The following is a 24,422-nucleotide window of genomic DNA, read 5'->3' on the forward strand; positions in this document are numbered from 1 at the left end:
CTTTGGCTATGCCTTCCTAAGGGACTGCTTTTCATCCTACCACCATGACCAATTAACTGTGCTTGGGTCTTCATTGGGCTTTCACCTAGGACTGGCTCAACTTTCACTTGCCAAAATAAACTGGGGGCTCTCCTTGGCTGCCACTGTGCATCTAGGTCTTACTGCAACACGTTCCAAGTTTCTGGCTTCTAAGACCATCTATGCTTGGATGAAAAGCCACACTGTAAGTTGTGGGATCTGGCTCCTTGATCACCTGTCAAAGAAACCAGATGAAACAATGCAGCAATTGTCTTCTTTGGGGTAAACTTAAATGGGTGGAATAGGAAATGGGAATATAACTCCCCATACCTTCTTCCCGCTCCCAAAGTGCTTCAAAGTATGATTCTCCATATTGCCTCTCCACAAGCGGCCAAATGGGTGCACAGCAACCAGCTGTACCTCTAAGATACAGGAAACCATCCCCCCTCACCACCACCCAGAAACAGCTTTGCATTGCCTCCTACTCTTCCCTGCTTTATGCTCTTTCTCTCTCACTTTCAGTGCTGGCTATTGTACCTCCCAATGAAGTATGAGCACTTAATCATTGCCTCAAGCTCTGTTCTTAGGGAATCTGGCTGAGGCAAAAACGACTGATACAATTCAATCCCCTCAGTTTCAGATGTCTAAGACACAAACCTGACCATGTTCCTCTCCTAGGTTCCCACTACCTATGAAATCCCCTAAGCAAGGCAATGGTGCCCTTCATGACCTACCACCAGCTGTGTGTCACTTGCTGACTCACACTTACTACTGAAGTCATTCCAGACAGCTTGTGATTCTCCCTCCATCCATGCTAGGGCTTACCTGTTTGTGTTTGGACAACCCCTCTGCCTGAGATGATGTGTCTATCTATCTTTGTTTGCCAAATTTTTACTAATTCTCAGTGAAATAACCTGCAGTTGTCTTTCTCTGCCAGTATCCTAAGACATCTGAATGGCAGGCACCTAGCATAGCACCTGGAACTATAGTTGGTGCTCTGCAAGTACTGAAGTACTTAGGAACAGTATGGAAATTAAGAGAGACTAAAAATTTAGCCATGGTGACCATGGCAGAGCCAGGAATAGTGTATAATGTGCTCATTCCATCACCTTACATTGTCTTCCTAGAAAGTGGTTTGATCTCTTTTAGCACTTGTTTTACTCATTAACTCATTTACTCATTAACTATTTTTTAAGTGCCTTATGTGGCAGACCTCTGTTAGGTTTTAGGGATTCAGTCACTGCTAAGCCTTCTAGTTTCTCATTTCCTTTTTCCTAGAACTACCACAGATTCAGCATGTTGCTTTGAACAAAGTTCAAATGGCTTCAGAGTCCATGGCCAGGGGTTCAGAACGCTGAAGTTTTAATAAAGCTTATTCATTAGCATTCTGATATTATGCAAGTCACTTAAAGTTTTTGTGCATTAGCTTTTCTCACTTATCAAACGGAAATTTTTTATTTATTTATTTATTTATTTTTTTTTCTCATATTTTTTTTATAAATTAATTTTTATTGGTGTTCAATTTACCAACATACAGAATAACAAACGGAAATTTTTTAAATGCCTTCTCTTGGGATGCCTTGGTGTCTCAGTCAAACATCTGACTCTTGGTTTTGGCTCAGGGTCCTGAGATCTAGCCCCACATCAGGCTCTGCGCACAGCATAGTCTCTGCTTGAGATTCCCTCTCCTTGTCTGCTCCAACACACCACCACTGCTGGCTCTCTCTCATACACACATACATTAAAAAAAATAAATAAATAAAAATAAAATAAAATCTTTTAAAAAATATTTTCTCTTCACATAGAGTTGTAAGAACATAGGGGTGGATGAGGAAGTACTATGAAAAGTTGGAAGTACTATCTTTTTTTTTTTTTTAACTGAAACAGTTGAGAATTTTATTTTCACATTCCACAATACAAATGAAAATTGCCTTTTTTTTTTGTCCCACTACTCCCCTGAAAAAACTATTCTTTCTTTGATAGGAAGTGGAAGCAGGTCTTCCTTGTCATGCTGTTAGAAAACACCCAGAGTCACAGCACCATGATCTCCTGGTGAAGTAGAACAAGTAATATAAAATGAACATAAAGAGGTTCCTGTCCCTCCTTATCTGTCTGGTCAAGTCATTCCTGGCCAAGTGGGCACCATCACGGGATGGATAGGAGGTCTCACCATTGAGGGCCCAAGCATCATTGGCATGTGGCCTCTCATAGGTGGCATCATTCCAGGAGCAGGTCCCACTGGCATCATCCCAGGAGGAGGAGGGCCCATCATTGGCATCATGGAAAGGCCCCCCATATGGGGGACTAGCATCATCAGGGTGAGGAGGACCCAGGATACTAGGGGGAGGTGGGATCATTGCCCCTGCAAAGGAGTATGGAGTATGAGGAGTTTGAGGTATCTTTCCTTGTTGAAATGAAGTGGTTGTTTTGTCGATCAGGCTCTGAGCCTGCTCTTCCATCCTTTTCTGATAGTAGTCTTTCACATTCTCTCTGTGTTTCCTACCACTGCAGTGTGTCTTTCTCACAGATGGAGAGTCATGGGTGAGGTATGTGTCGCAGTAGTCACAATAAAACTTAGGCATGTTGCTCTGCAGGTCGTTGGCCACTCCATCCAGCCTGGAAGTACTATCTAAATATAATGTGTGATTTTATTGTCACATATGCCTTGGTTTGATACTGGAAAATTTAAAAGCTTACTACCCTGCTGAACACAACTCATCAATCAATCAATCAATAGAAGAATCAAAACAGATTCAAAACTGAAGATTTCAGAGCTACTTTCTCTCAATCCATAAATGGGGAAACTGAGACTCAGAGAAATTAAATGATGGCCAGAAATGGAACATTCCTGACTTCCATACAAAGGCTTTAACTTCTTTGTGCTTTCTAAAAACTGTATGCATTCATTTAGCCACATGAAAGAAACATGTCACATTTACTTGGTGACATTGGAGTTCAAAGAATAGAATTTCAGTGTTCTTACCACATTTATTCTCCCTTAGCTCTCCATCTGCCATTTCTGAACCAGTGACCAACGGTATTTCTCCCCAATGAAGAATCTTGTGCTTAGCACCCTGGCTGGGGTGCAGGAGGCAAATGTTAGGACTATTTCGATTTTTTTGTAATTTATAAAAAGGACAGGAATCAAGCTTTATAAATATCGAAGGTGTGCATTTACACAGGTGGCCCATGCATCAGATATGTCACTCATGGCCTGCAAGTATTTAAGAGATGGAGCTGCATAACACGGAGGGGTTGACAGTGGCCCCCTTACTTGCTGACTTGCTTTCACTGAATTGCAGTTCATATATGCCTTGTTAAGTGGATTTACGGATTATATAATCTAGTTTTAACTGAACTAATCCTCACAAAATGGACAATTGGCTTTAAAAGATCCCAGTAAAGAAACTGTGGATTGAAGATAATGCTAATTGAACAAGCACAAGTGAGCAGAATGATAAACAAGAATATGCAGAGCTCCACGTCAGCTACATTCTGATTTATGAACCAATGACAGTAGAATCAGATTTAGCAAGAATGCAGCCAAAACCCCAAATTATAAGGAGTAATATTTGCAATAGAAATTTACATCTACTTTAACAATAAACTTACAAGTGTGTGCTGTGCCTTCAAGCATTAGCTAATGATACTATGAAGCCACTGTGATTAGCAAGACAATTAAAAACAAAGCCTTTGGAACAGGAAGACAAACCTCTACAAAATTTCTTGGGTGGTGGTGGGGGGGAATTTTAAAAAACATATATTTTACATATTTTTGACCAAAGTTAACAATAAAATTCTGAAGCTTTTTGAGATTTTGTAATATATTTTACATTGGTAAAACTTGTGTGATTCCCTATTCACTGACTCGAAGGTCAGTGGTAAATGACTTAATATGCACACGGTGGTGCATGAAAACTCTTTGGAAACTCTGCCCACTGTATAAGCAACACTGCATTGAGTATAAACTGTCGCAAGAAATCCTCAGAAAAAAAGAATAGCAACCCATGAAAGAAAATAGATTGAAATCTTAATATATTTGGCTTGGGTTGATTTTATAAAAAACCAAGATGAGAATCAATGACACATTCCATTCTCTCCTTAAATATTGTCGATCTCCCTAATGAAATATTTCACTCAATCCTTAGTAAGAAAAATGGTGAAATATAATGATTTCATGAAAAAACTCTCTTCAGTTTAGAATTTTCTGACTAGCTGTCTTCGTGCTTTCAAATTCCTAATGCAGGAGGATTGTTTCCATTCTATGCAGGAAGTAAGAGTCATTGGAGAATTGGTATCACAAATAAATGTTGCAAATCAGGACTGCAGAGTGTTCAATGCAATGACCTTCAACCTTCAGAGAACATTAATTTGGTTACTATCCAAAGTCAAAGGTTGTTTTCCCCATTTGCCAAACTACATGTACACATCCCACATTCTCTTTCCAGCGGCATTACACACACAGTCGCAGATTTATTTTTATGGTTGTAGAATTTGGAAGCATTTGTTCTTTATCCAGAACTTACCCATTTGGAATAAGTTTTTCTAATCAAACATCACTAACAAAAATTTTGTTGAAATAGAGCTCTCCAGCGACGCTTACATCTGTAGCACTTTGTTGTCATGGGCAGAACCAATGCCTCAGCCCTCATAACAAGACAACAAATAAAGTCGGTAGCAATTCACCAACCTAAAATATATGTACCCCAAATCAATGCCACTTTAAAGATAAACAAGCATTTTGCACACTAATAAATAATGTTATAAATCTTGCTATATTGGATTGCAAATAACTCCAACTGAATAAAATTGCTTGACACAGGATTTACTCATTCTGCACGTTCATAAAAACAACTTGTTCTCTGACAGCACTCATTCTTGGCAATTTACCGCAGCTGTCAGCAGCCAATTTGTTCAGATTACTGCTCTGCATAAAAGTGTAACAATCATGAGGATTTATTAGCTGATTATCGTAAAGGTGGCAGTCCGTCTTGCCTGCCAAAATGCAGGTGATCAGAAAGTTAAATAATTACATGCAGATTAACATTATTTCACCTTCACTTGATAGTTTATAGTTCAGCGACAGGTAAAATTTGTTGCTCAAACTTGCACTATTGTGTGTACCACCTAAGTCGGTTTACTGATTCTTTGGCATTTTATTTGGCACTTAATGGCTTCAGAGCATTTTGAATACAAGAGCAAAGTAAAAGGCATGTGGACTTTAGAGTCTGGAGTTCTGGATTTGAATCTCACTCAATCACCCTCAGATTCATTCTAGCTGAGCAACCTCTAAATCTCCTTCCTCCTCACTTTTTGCATCTGCAAAGCTGACATAATATGACCCACTCTTGTTATCCCCTCATATTGAGCTAATATAATAGTGTCTTATTCATCGTAGGACATTGATATTATTGTTTCTTTTCCTTTTTTTTTTTTTTTTTACTTATTCATGAGAGACAGAGACAGATACATAGGCAGAGGGAATAGCAGGCTCCCTACTGGGAGCCTGATGTGGGACTTGATGCCAGGACCCCAGGGTCATAACTGAAAGGCAGACACTCAACCACTGAGCCACTCAGGTATCCCCACATCATTATTTCTTTCTACTCATGGGAAAATTATTTTTGTGTAAAATTTACCAGAGGGCATTAACTCCATGGCTATTATAATGGTGAAGTTATAAGTATCTTGGTAAATGTATAGGCTTTTTAAAGAAAATGCAATAATTGAGTATTTTTTAAAGTATTACTCAGATACTTTCACACTCTAACTCATAATTCTCCCTTTATGAGTTATATAGAAATACACTGACATTTTGTACCTGCCACTAAGTTGTGTTGTTCTAATTGCCTTTGCATTAACACCTATTGTCAAATTATATATTTACAGTGCACCCTTGAACAATATAGTGGTGGGGGGAACCAACCCTCTGCACAATTGAACTTCTGTGTATAGTTTTTGACTCCCCCCAAATTTAACTACTGTTAGCCTACTGTTGACCAGAAGCCGTACTGATCACATGAATAGATGATTAACACATATTTTGTATGTAATATTATATGTTACATTCTTACAGTAAAGAAGGCTAGAGAAAGGAAAATGTCATTAAGGAGATCATAAGAGAAAATACATTTCCAGTACTGTATTTACTGTAAAAGATCTGTGTATAAAGGATGTGTGCAGTTTAAGCCCACATCAATCAAGGGTCAACTAAGAGAAGGAAGAGTCACAATTTCCAGGATTAAATCAAACTTCAGGTCTTTAAGTTAAAATCTGGCAAATATTTACTAAACACCTCTCATATGCCATATAGTTTTCTAAGCATTGGGGTGGGACAGTGAACAAAAACAAAACACTCAAAAATCTCTGCCCTCATGAAGATTACATTCCACTCGTGGGAAACAAATGATAAAATAAGTAAGTGAAATGCATACATGTCAAATGGTGATCACTTCTATGGAGAAAAGCAGAGCAGGATAGGGGAAAGGGAATGTCAAAGAAAGGGGATTTGGATTTAAAATAGGGTCTGTATGTATGGATGCCCCCCACCCTGATGTGACATTTGAACACAGACCTAAAGAAAGTAAAGAAGCAGGCCAGGTGGATACCTAAGAGAGAGCGCTACAGATGGAGGGGAAGGTCATGAGGTAGGGGGGTGTCTGGTGTGCCTGAGGAAGAGCAAAGAGGCTGGAACAGAGGCAGAGGGAGGGAGGGACAGAGCAGCAGAAGGTCAAGGCAGAGTGGTAACAGGGCTAGATCACGTGAGGCACTATAGGCCACTCTAAGGATTTACCCAGGTTTTGCCCAGAGTAAGATGGGAAAAAACTGAAGGGTTTTGAGCAGAGGAGTTAAATTATTTTGTGTTATGTGCAAGGAAGAACAGGAGGCTATGGCTATTGTCCACATGAAAGCTGATGCTGGCTTTAATCAGAATTATAAAGATCAAGATACTGACTGGAGTGGATTCTGAGTATATTTTGAAGGAAAAGTTGGTAGGTTGCTGATGGATTTGATAAGAGTCTGAGAAAGAAAGGAAGCAAATGGGACTCCATGGTTTTTTGGCATTATCAACAAATAAGGGAGAATTTGAAAGGAAGAGCAGATTTGGGGATATAGAGGGTCAGAAATTTGACTTTGGACCTGCTAAACTGGAGAAGTCTATCAGACATTCTAGTGGAGATATCTAGCAGGCAGATGGCCTGGAATCTGGAGCTCAGAGAAGGGTTAGGAAGTGGAGCTATTTGTCATTATCAATCTCAGACAGTATGGAAAGTAGAAAAGTAGATGGAGACAGTACAGGAGCAGGTGTAAATGGAGAAGATGCCCAAGGAGTGGGCCCTGAGGCTCTCCAGAGCTAAAACAGGAGGGAGATGAGGAAAAGTCTGTGAATGAGACCATGAAGAAAGAGGTGATGAGGTAAAAGAAAAACAAAGAATCTGGTGTTCTTGAAGCCAAGTGACAAACGTGTTTTAAGGTGAGGAAGCAATCAGCCAAGCCCAGTACTGCTGCTGAGTCAGGTAAGATGAAGGTTGAAAATTAGCTGTTGTATTTAACAACTTGGTGGTCACAGGTGACCTTGACAAGAACAGTTCTGGTGGATTGTTGGGGGCATAAGCCTGACTGCGTGGGTTCAAATGAGAATGGCAGCGGGTAGTGTTCAGTATTAAATATTTTTCACTTGATATCAACACTCCAAATTTGCAAGTGGCCTTTTCCTTCACAGCCTTGTCTTTTTTTTTTTTTAGCCTTGTCTTTATAATGAAAAAAACAAAACAAAAAACCCTGTTATTGAGCATATTTTACAAAATACATTTTCAAAAATCATTATATGGAACCCAAACTGGAAAATAAAGTGGGACAATAACAAAACTCTAACACAACAGGCTAGTCTATGTAGATAATCCAATCCATACAAGCATTCTCATATTTAGGATTGAATTGAGATAGTATCCTTAAAAAAAAGTAATTAGCTATTGAAGGGACAGTATTATCCTTCATGGCCAACTTAAATTTACTCACCAACCACTGGCCAACTCCAGAATACTTTCTAATTTTTAAGTTAACAAAGACAGATCTTAATTATTCTCAACACAAAAAAGAATTGTGGGATGTGATAGAGGTGCTTACTAGAGCTTCAATGACAATCATATCAGCATATATAAATGTATCGAATCAACTGCTGTACACCTTAAATTTACATTAGTTACATGTAAAAAATATCTCTAAACAAATAATAAAAAGTTAATAGGACATGCAATGGTGCAATGATAGCTTGCAAAACAAGGCAGAGGACCACAATGAGCTTACTCTTGCTACTTTACTCCTAGAACTCTCACTTAATGGAATTGAAGTCAATTCTCATCTACGCTGCTCTAGGAACCAAGGAATTCTATTACAATCTACATTATTTCCACCATTACCACCCAAACTTCACAGAAACACTTTACTCTGCCTACCACTTAGATGCAATAATACCTTGCTTTTCAGTGGTAGGATGTGTTTAAAGTACAATTTAATAGGCACAAAGTTAGGAATCTAGCATTTCTAGTGATATCTGGACACTGAATAGATTTGAAATTATTTACCATAGTCATTTCCTTGTTCTGCAACAGGCATCTTGGTTAAATTAGCAGTTAGTGTACAAAAAGGTTTTACTGAACATTTGTTATTACTTCAAAATTTTATAGTAACTCCCTTTATTATATAAAGGGGCTTTAACTCATAGTCCAAAGCTGTCCTAGGAGTCATCTTATCTACACCTGTACTCTTGTGCATCTTAAGGTTTTTTTGGCTCAAATTGCTTTTATAAGCCATTATGTTTGGGCATATGACCAAAAAAGGATTTTTCAAAAAGTGAGGCTGATGCCAGGTAAGTTTTTATTATATTTAGAGAAAAATGTAACTTGAAATAAAAGTCAGTCATTCAAAATGAAGGAGTTTAAAAAACCCCTATTAACTCTTTAGTGGTAGCATTTGAACTCATCACCCAAGTCAGTTTTAATACAACCAAGATACTGGAAAGCAGAGCATAAAGTTGTACCCATCATCATAACGCAGGTGATAGGGCCCAGGGCTCCTTGATTCTGCTTGCTGGGTTCTCCTGTGTAATAACCATGAATATAAACAACTTGTCTAACAATCTAGGCAAAGCCCAGAAACTATACGTAGGCAGTAACACCTCCAACATCTAGAAAAAATAAAAGGGAGAATACACATCCAACCACATTACTAGTTTATTATAAAGGGAGATAATTCGGGAACAGCCAGATGGAAGAGATACCCAGGCAAGGTATGGGGAAAAGGGCACAAAGCTTCCATTCCCACTCAGGCACACCACTTGCCTAGCACCTCCACATGCTCACCAACTACAAAGTTCCAAAAATGGTTTTCTTCTCTCTCAAATTTTGTAAGACTTCCTTAGCTCCCTCAGTTGTCTAGAACAACCCCTATTTTCTTCAGATCAGCCAGCTGTTACTGCTCTCTCAAAACTTGCCGAACTATGGATAAACCCAGAGAAATAAGGTGAGATGGGATAAACAGGTCCACCTCTCTGTCAACCATTTCCATAATATAATTAGTCATGCCCTTGAAAAATTCATAATATTATCAGGTGAGGAAAAGGGAAAGATCAGTACCAGATGGTCTGAGAAACTGTCATAATTTCCAAATTTGGAAATTATTTTCAAAGAAAAAAATACATAAAAGGACTTCTGTTATTATGGGAAAACAATAGGAAATGGGAGAAGATGTACTTCATGCGATATGGACCCAGAAGTACAGGAAGGCAGCACATTGTAGCAATTATTTCCTTATCTTACTAATATAAGAAAGAATGAATGTAAAGTAAGGAGACTGAGGTAGCAAGTTACACCTGACAGTCCTTCTGATTCTCTTATGGTTACCAAATATGGCTAATGTTGCTATAAATTATGAAAACTAATTAATTATTCAAGGAACATCTCGACAGCACCTACTTGAATGAGCTCATAGCATGTTGAGGGAGACAGAAACATAGACATACAATCATAACGAAATGTATTCAGTGTATTAACAGATGTATACTTAAGCTACTTAAACTGATGATGCATCCCCAGGAGAACAAGATGGAACTTGAAGGAAACTCTGAAAATAGTGTTTTTCTAGAGGGAAAAAATATGCACAGAAGGCCTGTCCTTTTAAATGGGCTGAAATATAACACAGTTTTAGGTTACAATAGTTTTTTTTTTTCCATTTTGTCTTATAAGTAAAACATCATGGGTTAAAAGAAGCTAATCTTTAACCTCTCCCTGTATGATCCTATAAAGAAAACTATTGTTTAATATATATATCAGAATAACAACAACAACAAAAAAACAAGGAGATAAACATGTTGGGATGGATTCCTGTTCTTGCTTTTCTAGCATGAAATCCCCTTGATTATTATTAGTATGTATGCATTTCTTCAGGTTGGTTGTTTAGGGACCTGGAATTCATGTGAACTACAGTGAAGTTAAGACTATTCTAAACTAACAAATTATTTTGTACACCATGCTTTACTTTAGTATTGGAGGGGTTCATTGTGTTTTATTACAAAGGCATATACATATCAAAACATAGAAATAGGTTTCAAAGCAAGAAAATAATTCATATAATTCAAGCAGCCACTCAAAATAACCTTGTCTTTGTGGAGAGATGTCATTAAGCCTCAAAATACTCCTTTCTTCCCTGTATTCTTAGACTGACATGGATCTGCCTCACTTACATGTTTCCATCACTAAAACTCGAGAACTCTACAGATTTATGAACTCCTAAGAGATTATAAAGATTCTCTACCTTGTAGGGAGTTATAGGAAACAATGCATTTTATGGTCTCACAATATACTTCGTGAAAAGTAATACTATCTCAGCTCCCTTTACAGACAAGGTCTATGCCATTTGTTTACTTGTTTAAGTATCTTGCATCAAATGAGATTCCTCTTTCTCAATTCCCATAACTTGCACACACAATGTTCTGACATCTGGAGAGAAAATTTTGAGATATCAAATCATATAGCCTGTCCATCAACTGGTCAAAACTGCCACCTACTGGTCAGTCTTCAAATCTTTTTCACTTTACCCAAGCGTTGCTTTACCATGGTCAGATCCCTTCCTTCAAAAGGGTAAAGATCATGACAATAACCAGATCCTTTTAACAACATTCACCCTCTCTAGAGTGAACCAAAAATACCAGATCATACAAACCTGCCGATAAAATCATCCCTTTTCCCAGCGTCTTTGTCCCAAGCAGTGATATCAATGATTCCGCCTCTTTCTTCATAGAGATGAAAATCAAATTGTTCCCTCCACTGAGGATTCAAAGTTTTTGGCATAATCTGGAAAACCAAAAAGTAATTATTGTCTCATTAATATCAGCTATTTAAAAAATTTTAAATTGGGGCCTTAAATAAAAAGTAAGGTACTATCTAGAAAAGCATGTGTGAGATTTGAACAAAAGGTTCCAGAAATGATGGAAATGAGTCATTAAATCTCTAGCATCTTTAATGCCTATCATCTGAAGGAACCCTCAAGGATATGTCCTGAAAACCAAAGAGCACCCCTTCATCATCTTGAATAAGAGATGAGACATATGAATTATACAGAAAAGGCAAATAGTCTATAAGTGAAATAGCTCACTTAGATACTAGCATTTATTTTACATAACCAGTTAATGCACAAAGACATAACTTGCAGTCTGTCATTTCATAATAATGGAAGATGTGGATTTCCAGGGTTTTTTCCCCCTTTATTCCCCACACACATGAGAATTCTGAGCCGAATACATGAATAAAAACTACACAGTGAAGATCTATGGGAGTAGGAGGAAACAGAAAGTAACTTTGGGTTGGTCAGGCAAACATTTATATTAGAATTATAGCATTGATGTTTCATCCTCATTTTATATCTGGAGAAAATGAGACCTAGAATTTATGTCACTGATGTTACAGTATCTAGACTGTGACTCAGGTCTTTGATTAAAGTTTCGGGTCTCTTTCCCCAAAACAATATGTCAAAAATGTTTGTGAATTAATACGAATGTGTGTGTATAATCTCTACGTTGCAAATACAAGATAGATATCAGAAGTGCAATTTTGTAACCACACATAATCCAGATAAGATATCAATGAATAAAGTGACTCATACTGATGTGCTTTGAAATTTCATTCACCAGTGGATTAAAAAACATTCATATTTGTTTCCCTAGTCTTTCTTTTTAGCAAGAGGTCAGACAGTGGCCTTTTCTCTTTTGAATGTATAAGAGACCGAGATCTTCAGATGTAAAGACTTTGAAAGCAATGAAGTATGTTATGTGCAAAGGTAATACAAATGAATCACAATTTTTAAAGTTCATAATCTGAAATTAATCAGCAATATATCATGGAAAGAAAGAGCAAAGAGAGACACGTGTCCATAGCTGGGTTTCATATTTCATACCTAAAGAGCAGAACTATAAAAATAAGTAATGTTTTAAGCCTACCAGAACAGGGAAATGATGTTAATTGATAAAGGACAAGATAGAAGTGGTCATAGGTACCTATTTTTGGAATCAGTAGTTTCTTTAAAATATGTTATTAAGTGCATAGAAGAAAAAAAAAGATGGCACTAGATGGATCCTATGATAATTCAAATCTCTCATTATTGGGCTCAGACACTTCTATGGTATTTTGGGGGAATGGTCTGTCTTACTTATTTGACCATTAAGAGTCTAATTTTTCAGTTTCCTTTTTTAGGATTATCTTCCCTACATGATTTCCTTCAAGTCAGAAGTGATGCCTTCCCTCTCCATGTGGGCACTCAATAAGGTAGCCAATCAGTCTGCAAACAGTTCTCACTGCCTACTAACAAATCAGCTCTGTGATGTTTCTAACTACCTGGTTACTGATGAAAACTTCCAGTGCAAGCAGGAACACAGGTAGGCTATTTATCAAAAGTTCTTGAAAATGATAATGTCAAAGTGAGATATCCCCATCAAAGTAGAATGTGATTTTTAATACAAGACAGATGTGATGACTTGTTCCAAGTGATGACTACCATACAGCAAAGCTGGCCATTAAAGAGGTTGTACTTGTTTTTTTTTTTTTTTTAAGTTTTTATTTATTTATTTAAGTAACCTCTACACCCAATGTGGGGCTCAAACTCACCACCTCAAGATTGAGAGTTGTTTGCTCTTCTGACTGAGCCAGACACGTGCCCCAAAAAGGTTATATTTAGATAACCCAATATATTGTGCCCCCAATATAGCTATAACCACTATGACCTTTACTATCATTACTTCTATCAATAATGATACTAATAGGATTATTTAATATATTATTATTTCTAATATAATTGTTATTACACAATATACTTATTATTACTGCTGCCACTCTTTCGGCTACTACCATTTATTGAGTATTTATTATGGACAAGGCAGTGCAAAACAAGCCCTCGATGTGGATGACATGTATTTATTCAATCTTCTCAATAACTTTATTATTTTCAGTAGTTATTATTTTTTTAATTTACTTTTTTTATTTATTTATGATAGACACAGAAAGAGAGAGAGGCAGAGACACAGGCAGAGGAGAGGGAGAAGCAGGCTCCATGCTGGGAGCCCAACGCAGGACCCAATCTTGGGACTCCAGGATCGCGGCCTGGGCCAAAGGCAGGCGCGAAACTGCTGAGCCACCCAGGGATCTCCCCAGTAGTTATTATTTTAATTCTCATATTTACAGATGGGGAAATTGGGGCATGGAGTAACCTGCCCCATGGCACACTGCTAGTATGGTCAGCAGGAATTTGGCCCTTTGTTTTCTAAATAAATAAGAGAGAAAAATCTTGCAATCTGCATTGGTGCAAGTCTGTTGGAAGAAAATGTTTTAGAGTAATGTATAAAGATTTTTACGGGAGGTTAAATAATGCTATTTGCAGAACTGATACCAATACTAATTGTAATAATAATAGTAACCAACACTCTTGAGCACTTTATGTGCAGGCATCAACATAGGTTTGTTCCAGCTTTTTTTTTTTTTAAGAGATACTTTCAAGTATTGTGTTATAGATAAAGAAATTGAGACAGGAAGTAGTTTATGCAAGGTCACAGAGCACATTAAGTAAGAAATGCAATAGTTCAGTTATTGGTCTGCTTTGCTGACATGATGTTCAAAAGAAGTTCTGTTAAGCATTTAAAAAAGCATCTAGTGTTTTCCTCTCCAAAGCATGTCTATTAACCAACCACTGCCTTCCAAATACTGAGAGGAACACAGTAGAGATGTGGTTACCTTGCTCTTGTACTTCTGGTGCCCAAGCCGGAACTTCACGTAGGGGTCACTCAACCCATTTGAATCCATTGCCTTGAGGTCTCGTCCCTCAATCAATGTGATGCTGACTATTCCTCTCCAAAGCTGCGATTTTCTGTGTACGTCTGATAGACGTAAACTTTGGGTCTGAAACTTTTGGTAAAGGAAAACAGAGTTAGCCTATTGAATTTTAAACCAAATGCCTCATTTGGCATTACCCTTTCTCCTGTGAAAAAATTTTAAAAATAAAAAAGCAGGTAGTTACAATTTTAAAAAGATAAAAATATTTTACAGATTATTATTTAAATTATAAAACCATTTATAAATGTGAAATTATCATCTCATAAATTTAAGGTGTAGAAGAGGTGAAGACTCAAAGCAAAGTCTAGTTTACAACTCTTAAAATCATAATATGTAGATACTTCAAGAATATCAGAGAATATTTGCCTATGGTCAAATATGCCAGTGTCAAATATGTGAAAAATAAATATTATAAATACCAAAGGCATTTATATCATCTGCACTGTTATATTTAGTTTTTAATTCATAATGGTTTTTAAAAAAATCCTTTTCATGTTATAAGTTGGTTTTACTAGTAGGTTTTAGTTGTGAGATTAGTAACGAGTTCTGTTCAGACAATTAAAAAACTTCTTTATTGCTATCTTAGGAGACAATGGAGTTTCAGCCCACTAGACAAGGTCCTGTATAACAGAAAATGAAATCAATACACCCATATGAGGTGTCTCGCTTATGCTGAAACTTGCATCACAAATTTTTAAAATTACACATATGATTTATATTGGCAGGTATGTTTCTGAAATTACTTCTCATTCTAGTACTTGAACATTCTCCTTAATAATTTTTATTATGCTCAATTCTAAATCACAATGTTCAAGCCAGGGAATGAAGCCACAATTTTTGAAAATTAGGAAGCCTCCCAGAAATGGCTACATGATATCTTTGAGCTAAACAGCACACACAACAAATCAAAGTAGCTAAAATGTCAAACTTTTTTCAATTTGGATCCAGAACCAAGCAGTCCTATAAAAACTGCTGTTTCTTTCATATTGTCAAGCATGTTTTCTTCACTTACAATCATTTCATGAAGGAATTCAACATGTCTTTTCACCTCAGAGTACTCCATTTCTAAATTATAGATTAACTCCACTTTCAGCCCAATTCCTTCTACATTAGCATTATAAAGTTATAGCCTATTTTGTAGACCTCCCTTTCTCACTTTCAATTCCTGGTTTTTTTTTTTTTTTCATTTCACACCAATGTTATAGCCATTTTTATCTATCATTATCAAAAGTAATGCATTTCAGGTTGCTTTTATTAGAAGAATGAGAACTACATTCTTCAAAAGACAATACTTTTTATATTTGAACATTTTAATGGAAATCTTTCTAAATCACACTGCCTATTCCCTTGCCTTAATGATCAGCAAATTTAGAACAACATTGCCTGGTGGCTCTGCGTTATCAACATCAACAAAGGACTGTGCCTACACACCCCTCATCTCTGTGAGCAACAAGAACAGTATTCAAGTGTGTCCTGGGTGCAATGGACTTTCACAGAGCACCTGTAACTTCCACAGGTTCCATGGCCCACGTCAGCTGGAGTCCCTCTGCTCTCATCTGTTTTACACATTGAGTTTCTACGTTGGATTTTATTTGAATCAAGGACTTATCAGATTAAAAAAGTTTATTGCACCAAGTGACCTTGAAGGGGTTCTAAGATTTCAAGCTACTTATTAATATACAACGTGATAACTGTATTTTTTATTCATCTATCTATTTATCTATCATCTATCTCTCTATCTCTTACTCTATTTCTCTATCTATCTATCTTTCTGTCTGACCACTTCTGCTGCTCTGGAGATTGCCTCCAACTACAGACTCCAGAGAAACAGATTCTAAACTTTGGGTCTGAAGGTTTTGTTAAGGAATATGAGTGGCAAAGGAGGAAAGAAAAAAGTGAATTTTTGGTAAGCAAGAAGAAATAATTATCTTAGCAAAGGCCAAGGACTTAATAACAACCCATTTACATGGAACTGTAGAATTCAAAGTGTGTATGTGTGCATTATATCACTTGATTTCCACTAAAACTCTCTGAAGTAGGCAGACAAGGCCTGCTATTTCCATTTTAATGATGAGGAATTTGAGACTCAGTGTGGTTGGGGCTAATAGGTGTTGGATTTGTGCCTAGAACCCTGTATTTCTGATCTTTATCCTTGAACTTCTCCCAATATTGCTCTTTGGGGTAGAGACTCTCTACTAGTTTTAAAAGTAATCATGATTTAAGTATAATGTTCCTAAGGTTCCTATAATATTCCAGGTAAGTGAGTTCTTATATTTGAAACTAGTTTAGATTTTCCCGCATGGTTAATACATGAAATCACCTTCTACTTTTCTATTATACAAGCACATGTATTCATACTTAAAATATTTCAGCTTGCTGCTGGGTAGACTTAACAACATTTTCTAGGTACTCTAGACGTAGAAGTCATACCTGGCGCACTCGGTCAAATTAGATGTGGGTACAATCTAGGCTATGGGGCACTTCCAAGTAGCAATGCTAAGTTAGCTTCTTGGATGGTACCATACCCCCTCCTTTCATTTCTCACATGAGGACAAGAACTTTACTTACAGGGTGGGAAGGAGAAAGGATGCTTTTCATGGGATCCTCCATGCTTCCACAGAAATAAAATGAACTTAATGGAGGCTTTACTTACTGCCATTAGTCACAAAATGCTTTCCTATAGCCTAAAAGAACATTCCTAAAATGAGTTGGAAAGCCAAGGGAGAGGGAGAGAGAGAATATTTCTGTACACATATGGGGTCGATGAATGTGGGAATTAAGGTAATCTGCATAAAAGGTTAAGAGGAAAAGGGGGTTACCAAAGGAATACTAACCAAATATCATTTTAAAAGGAATTTTTCTGTCTTCAATATTTTTTTTTTGGTAAAAATGATACTTCTTTAAAAAGAAGTGCTCCATCATTCATTTGAGACTCGATTAACTGCATAGTCATGAAATAAATATTTAGTCTAAGTGTGAAGAGTAGGAATTTGAAATAAAATTATAAGGTATAGAGGAGGAAGATATAATCTGACACCACCTGCACTAGGAGAGACAGTGACTTAACATAAGGACCCACTTGCATCTTTCTAGCAATTGCTATGTGACTTAGGCATGTTGCTCCCTCTCTGGGCCTCATTTGTTACCTATGGTTCCCCAGACTGTGCTCCAGAGCTCCAAATGTAGTAAGAGCACTATTAAGAGTAGTAAGAGTGTGTGTGGAGGGGAAGGAAGTTAAGGAGGGACCGGGGGTGTCTATGTTCGGGGGGTCTAAATAGAAAATAGTATATTTCATAAACAAAAAAAAAAAGATTTAACCTTCTTAAGATAGCCCTTTAGCACTTTTATTAATTTTTTAAATCAAAGTTTCAGGGAACTCATTGAAGGGATGCTGACAAATGAACTTCCACAACTAAAAAAAAAAAAAGAAAGAAAGAAAAAAGCAACTTTGAAACCCACTAGTGTTAATGCTCTTCAAGGCACTTGCTGAGTCACTTGCTGCTCTGTTTTCAGTTTCCTTCCTCTGTATAGCAGAGTTCTCATGGCGTGGGCCACAGACCATTGGCATCAGCGTCCATCACTCACGAACTGACTAGAAATTCAAATTCCTCAGCCCCACCCCCAACCAACAGAATCAGAAGCTCTGGTTTACTCAGCCCTCACTCAGAGTCGTTCTGATGCATGCTCAAGTGTGGGAAGCCCTGCTTTAAAAGTTCTAAGGGTCATGGGCACTGACCTATGTTCTCAAGATTTTATTTATTTGAGAGAGAGAACACAGGGGCAGGGGAGAGAGGAGAGGTAAAAGGAGAGGAAGAAGCAGATGCCCTGCTGGGCAGGGAGCCCCACTTGGGGCCTGATCCCAGGATCCTGGATCTGATCCTAGGACCCTGGGATCATGACCTGAGCTGAAGACAGACGCTTAACCGACTGAGCCACCCAAGGCTCTCCTATGTTCTAATTACTGTTATTAGTTACTATAAATGTGAACATTATCCACCCTCTTGCATGGATACTATATATGCTAATTAGAGCCTTCTAGTCCTGTTTCTAAATGTACTGATTAGGAAAGCAGGTTGGTCTGGATATTGGAGAATTTAAAGAGATAAGCAGGAGCCTACTGCACAATTATGTGAAGTTTGTTTATTATTTTCTTCCTTTAATGGTTTTTTTTCCCACATAAGATATACTTCAATAATACATATCAATTGAAGTATTGATAATTAGTCAATCAAAAATTACTTATTGAGCACCTAAATGGCAAGGAGTATTAAATCCAAGATATCCCTCAATAAAATTAACACATCAGAAGTGGATTTAGTTATTTGAGGTAACTAAAGGTATTTGAGTTATTTGAGGTAACATAATTGTTTTCATTTATGCCCTTGTTGAAACAATTCTGTTTAAGGAGGGAAAGAAAGAAGGAAGGAAGAAGCAAAAGGAAAAACAGCCTAGCTTCAAAGCAAAGACCCAATACTGCAAAAGGAAGAAATAACCTTTGAACTTTTAAAGGAGGAATTCCCAAATTTTAGTGGCAATTTGTTGAAATCAGTGGGCCTGACCTCCTGGATGTGATTCAGTTCTTGTGGAGCAGAGCTACTCCCATATATATCTCCAACATGTGCCCCACATGATTCTCGCATGAGCTGAAGTTTGAGATCATTCTCATAAGGAATATTCATCTAAGTTCAGACTTAATAAAGAATATCAAGATATTAGGTATCAATACCAACTTCAAATTCTGAGGCAATTAGTTAATGACATATATCCTTAGTAAGATTTTAGAATGGGTGAGTTGGCATTTTAAAGAAAGTATTAGTTTATGTATATTATTCCTTGAAAAGGAATTCAAGATTCAATTCCTCTTCATGTGTAAAATGCATTTAAGATAAAGAATGGGTTTTCAGGACAGTAAATCAGCCATGAGAGTTCACAGCTCATGCAAGCTCAGAAGGAATAAACAAACCGAATGATCGAACTTACTTGTGCATTTTGGTAACAAGTACTCTGAAACTCTGCTTTGCAGAAACCCAGGACAGGAAGAGCAGGCCTGCTGCACGTCTGGATGGGGATGAACGATCAGAGCTGTACAGGAAAGCTTTGTGCCACTAGCAACACCTCATTTCAATCAGCGTTTAGCATTACTTTTCAAAAACACATTATTTGAAACACACACACACACACACACACACACACACACACAGGTATTGGCTCCCTAAGTCACCATCAGAAAATGTCTTCTAGCACAATGAAGATAAATGCCAATGCAATAATATAATTTCCAGCCACCATTTTCTTTAGTGGCATATTGCTAAGTGGTCAAAAAAATAAAGGACAGAGATTGAATGATGATGGATTCTGCCAGAGTGGTTTCAGATTTTTGTTAATGAGTGTGGCAGCGAGAAGAAACAGAGCAAGAGAAATCATGGAAAGAATTATTTCCCCAACACTGCTGCTTCAGGATATTTTGGAGACTATTTCCAATGTCAAAGAAGTGATAAGGCCCCAGAAGAATACGTGTTCCATGGATAGGCAACAAGTATGATCATGTTAACTGCATCCCATGGGCTAATCTTTTGTAATGTTTCAAGCGATATCTCTAAAATAACAGAAATTTTGCCCCATGAAATTTGCCTCATTTTCCCTGTTACCCTTGTGCCCAAGAAAGCAACCAAAAATGTCCCTTTGTTACTAAGACCATGAACAGCAAGAGATGGATTCAGAAAGAAATACCAGAAGGAAATTATCATGATAAGCTACAAGTTTGTATTAAATGACTGGAGCATCTAGACAGTTTCCATACAATGTAGTATTATCATGAGATGAGAACACCAATGGGGAGGGTTAGATGTGCCAATCTGAAAGATAGTTTAGACGATACACTAAGAAATAAGCATGTATTGAGCAACTACTAGGTGCTAAGGTTTTCATACTCCAGTGTTTTTCATAATAGGCATTTTTAAGGTAAGGAAACTGAGGCACAGAGATGATAAATACCCTACTCAAAGCCAAATGATTAGTGATTGGCAAGGTTGAGATTTGAATCCGTGGTTGGTGATAGCTAATTGATGATTTTCCCTGGTATATCTCTTTTTTTTTTTATTTATGATAGTCAGAGAGAGAGAGAGAGAGAGAGAGGCAGAGACATAGGCAGAGGGAGAAGCAGGCTCCATGCACCGGGAGCCCGACGTGGGATTCGATCCTGGGTCTCCAGGATCGCGCCCTGGGCCAAGGGCAGGCGCCAAACCGCTGCGCCACCCAGGGATCTCCCTGGTATATTTCTTCTTAGGCTTTTGGACAAAGCCTAAAAAGCTCATAATACAGAAACAAAAAAGGGAAATAATATACAGGATTTGTTGACATACTTTGGCTCCTATTTAAATAAAATATGTCCACGAGTATAAATTATTGAGAAAATCTATTCAGGGACTCAGAGGAAGCAAAAGTTGGTAGGTGGTAATAACTCTAGCCTATATTGTTCAGTAAAGCATATGAGAGTTGACTGTGCTCCATAATGAATTATGGTGTAACATTAATAAGGTTGGTGAAGTTGTAGAATCTCATAAGTAAATTGAGAACACATCTAGATTTCAATTCTGGTTATGAAAGTTTATTAATTCAGTTCCTTGAAAAACTGGATCACTAATAGAAGGCAGATCCTATTATTCCAGATCCTGGTTTAAAAAACAGCAGAACCAAACAAAACAAAATCTATCTAGATTTAATATGTGGCTAAAAACCACTTGGTCCTATTAATCTTCTCCCTGATATGTGCAAATAATCCTTGGCTTTTGTTACCTTGGGACTTATAACCTGTATACAACCTAATCCTTCCAAATGAGACCCAGACCCTGTGCAACTGGAGTGAAAGACATCACTGTGTCTTTACAATAGCTGTGTGTGGAGTCAGCTCACCTCTATTTTCAGCACAGAGGCGCACATGCTTTTATTTAATCAAATGATCCACGAGACACTACAAAGAAGAGATAATGACAGCCTGGAAGGGCTGTTTTGTGCTGCAAAGCCTGGAGTGTGGAGCAATTATTAGCTCAATCCCAGGCACAGGCATGTTCTATCTTTTCCTTTGCCTGCTGAGTTTATTCTAGTGAATTGCACCTAGGTGATGAAGTCCAACAAGTAGATTTGTTCTACAGTCCTCTCAAAGAAGGATTGCCTTTACAGAAAACCCTCCCAGGCCTTTGTCCAGCCTAGTTTCAAGTGCCTCATGTAATAATAAAGCTTTGATCCCCTTTTTCTTAGAAAATGACTCATGGCACTATAATCCTTAGAGAAATTCTCCTGGTTTTTATCCTTAAAGTTTCTTTCTTATTTCTGTTGCTTCTTGAAACAACCTATGGTGTCAGGAAGGTATTTATGTTTACTTCAGATGCTTTAACTACCATCTCTAAACTTAACTGTCGCCAAACAAAAGTTCTTAAGCTTTTACGATGTTTACTCAAAATATTAAATATTAGAAAATTATCATATATATTGTAATCCTATTGGTTTGCTCAAGTAATATACTGGTTTCCACCAATGATGTAAAGAAAGAATGAGTCCTGGGTTTGACTCATATTTTTTTTTGAGATTTTTATCTAAATGTTACAAATACATTGTTTTCTGAGGGTCTTACTTTCATACCTAAAGATATAAATAACACCTTCACTTTTCTTGGGTGTATGTCATATATGGTTGAGTTGTTCAGAATGTAATCACTTCAGCACAGGATAATATTCTTGTTTGATAGAATGAATACTTCTCCTTGGTCTGCAGGGTCTTTCTTCCTTCAACCTTCCTAAAACTCTGATTTAACCCTACCATGAGATGGTGCTCTGACATAAGTCCTAATTGTTTTGTATTCTGTGCACTCTTTTTGTCCTATTCCATATGATGATCCATTTCTCCATTTTTCTATATGAGGTATCTTGGTATAGCCTAGCCTTCTCCATTTACACAATTTTAACATTTCTCTTAAATTTACTATAGTGTTTCTCATAACAGGGTTTGTTCAGTTAACTCTGAGTCATCAAGATCTAAATGTCTGGTCAACGGAGTTAACTGAGAAAAACTTAAATGTACCAAGAACTTGAAGCAATTCTACTAAGTTATTTATCATCCTTTAATGGAAGTTAAAAATCTTCAATGAAATTCTGACTTAGAGCAATCCAAGTGACTTCACATAATGTTTGTTGCTTTCATGAGAAACATGGTAATTGCCATACCCAGTGCTTCATGTTTTGTGTCCTAAGATATCACGTTTTGATGAATTTTAAATGTTATGCCTTTGGAAAAATAGAATATGTCTGTATTCTTCAGTCTTTTATTTTTATTATTTTGCTCTCAAGAAAATTAAGACCTACCAAGTAGCCCTGACATTTAAGAAAGATCTCACCAGGATTCAGTTTTACTTAGTGTCTCCAAGACACATTTATTGATTCTTATAAATAAGCTGATAAAAACTCACAAAGCACGCATATGCTCCTCATGTAAGATTTTATCTGAACCATTTAGGTTTTCTGCATATCTGAAAATGTCTCCGGAAAACCTCCCTTCATCTACATCTCACCTAAAAGTTAATCACAGTATAAATATTACCCGGGGAAAGAACAATAAGGTTGGTTATTGGTGTGACCTTTGAATGTGAATATGAAAGATCATATTCATGCAAAGTAGACTGGATCACTGATTTTTCTGATTCTGTAAGATGGGACCTCAAACATCACAGCCCTTAAACACATCCATCTATCAGTGGGTTAAGGAGCTGTGGGGCAGAAGGGTTACATAATGCAAGAAGAATCTGAATGGGGCTCAATGAAGATAAACTAAGGGAAGGGCTTTACTTTTACATCACATCTGTATTCATCACTGACCCAAAAAGCAGCTCAGTTGCTTTAAACAATTATATTCACGATATTCATAGAAAGAAAAATACTGGTCCTGATCATTCATCCCAATTTCAGACACATCAAGTCAATTGTGTTACTTCTCTGGGCCTTAGTTTCCTCAATGATAAAATAAATGACCTCTATAGGTTCTCTTTTTGACTCACTTTGTTAGTTACTCAACATATGCTCAGAAGAAAAGACCACTGTACCTCAAATACAAAAATGTTATATTTTAACTTGGTGTATTTCTTATTCTAAAATGAGACAGTTCAAGACATTGAGAGAGGTTAATAAAGAATATTTAAGGGTTAAAAAAAGAATATTTAAGGATGAACACAACCAAATGGAAAGTACTGGTACATGGGATACTAATTTGGAAGTAGCAAAGTGGAAAGATGTTGGAAGAATCATTGGGAGGGAAACCCTTAAAAATTATTACTTATGTAATTGATCCTGGTAGCAAGGCTTCATTCCTAATGATCAGTTTGTACATTGGCTGCATATAGAACAAATTCAATACAGAACACTCCTGAATTCGGCTCTCTTGGCAAAGAGGTATAGTATATGAATTCACCATATTTGTGGATCTTAAGAAAACAGAGTCTAAATTTTTGCCAAAAACCAAATTCCACTTAAGGTAATGTGACAATTCAAAAGCAGTCACTCTGTGTTCTCACAAATAACATATGAACATATCAAATAAATTATTATTTTAGCAAAGACAGACTAACATCGGTGAAGGCAGCCATCAGTAGACTGAAAGGAAGTGAAGATGCTCTAATAATTAAAATAAGCTCTCACCAATAAAAGGCTGCAAAAAAAAAAAAAGTCTGTGTGAAGGAAGCAAAGGATGAAGAGATGTGGTTTATACTGGCTCAATGCACGACTTAATCTAGTGCCGACCAGTCTGCTTAAAAGACACTACACTCAACATGTCTTAAAATTCTAAAGGGGAAAGGTAGTTTTCAGTCATGAGCAGTTTCAGAGCCAAGGAAAGCAAATGGCAAGGCCCCACGGGTGTAGCACTTTCACTGCAATATCTATTGCTAGGTAATCATGTACCAAGTGTGAATTTTCAAAGAAAGAAGGGAACTCTTGGCAAACTACTAAGTGCATTTGTAATAAATCGTGCTGTGCATAATGCAGA

At 37.2% G+C, this 24,422-nt stretch overlaps 1 protein-coding gene and 1 pseudogene across 6 annotated transcripts in view; both read right to left on the bottom strand.

Moving 5' to 3' along the window:
* Positions 1-24,422, bottom strand: part of MCTP1 (multiple C2 and transmembrane domain containing 1) — a 346,039-nt gene that overhangs the window by 190,116 nt on the left and 131,501 nt on the right. For 4 of the 6 annotated variants that reach the window (XM_055312900.1, XM_055312902.1, XM_055312898.1 and 1 more), the window contains 2 exons: positions 14,295-14,465; positions 11,239-11,369 (listed from right to left, as the gene is read on the bottom strand). In XM_055312900.1, the coding sequence (XP_055168875.1) occupies positions 11,239-11,369; positions 14,295-14,465 (302 nt within the window). Of the gene's footprint in view, positions 1-11,238; positions 11,370-14,294; positions 14,466-19,373; positions 19,452-24,422 lie in introns of all 6 variants that reach the window. The other 2 variants (XM_055312899.1, XM_055312897.1) reach the window with 1 other exon arrangement.
* On the bottom strand, positions 2,123-2,605 carry LOC129501696 (U1 small nuclear ribonucleoprotein C-like; annotated as a pseudogene).

The sequence above is a fragment of the Nyctereutes procyonoides genome, unplaced genomic scaffold, assembly GCF_905146905.1.
Source record: "Nyctereutes procyonoides isolate TBG_1078 unplaced genomic scaffold, NYPRO_anot_genome, whole genome shotgun sequence".
Classification (NCBI taxonomy): Eukaryota; Metazoa; Chordata; class Mammalia; order Carnivora; family Canidae; genus Nyctereutes; species Nyctereutes procyonoides.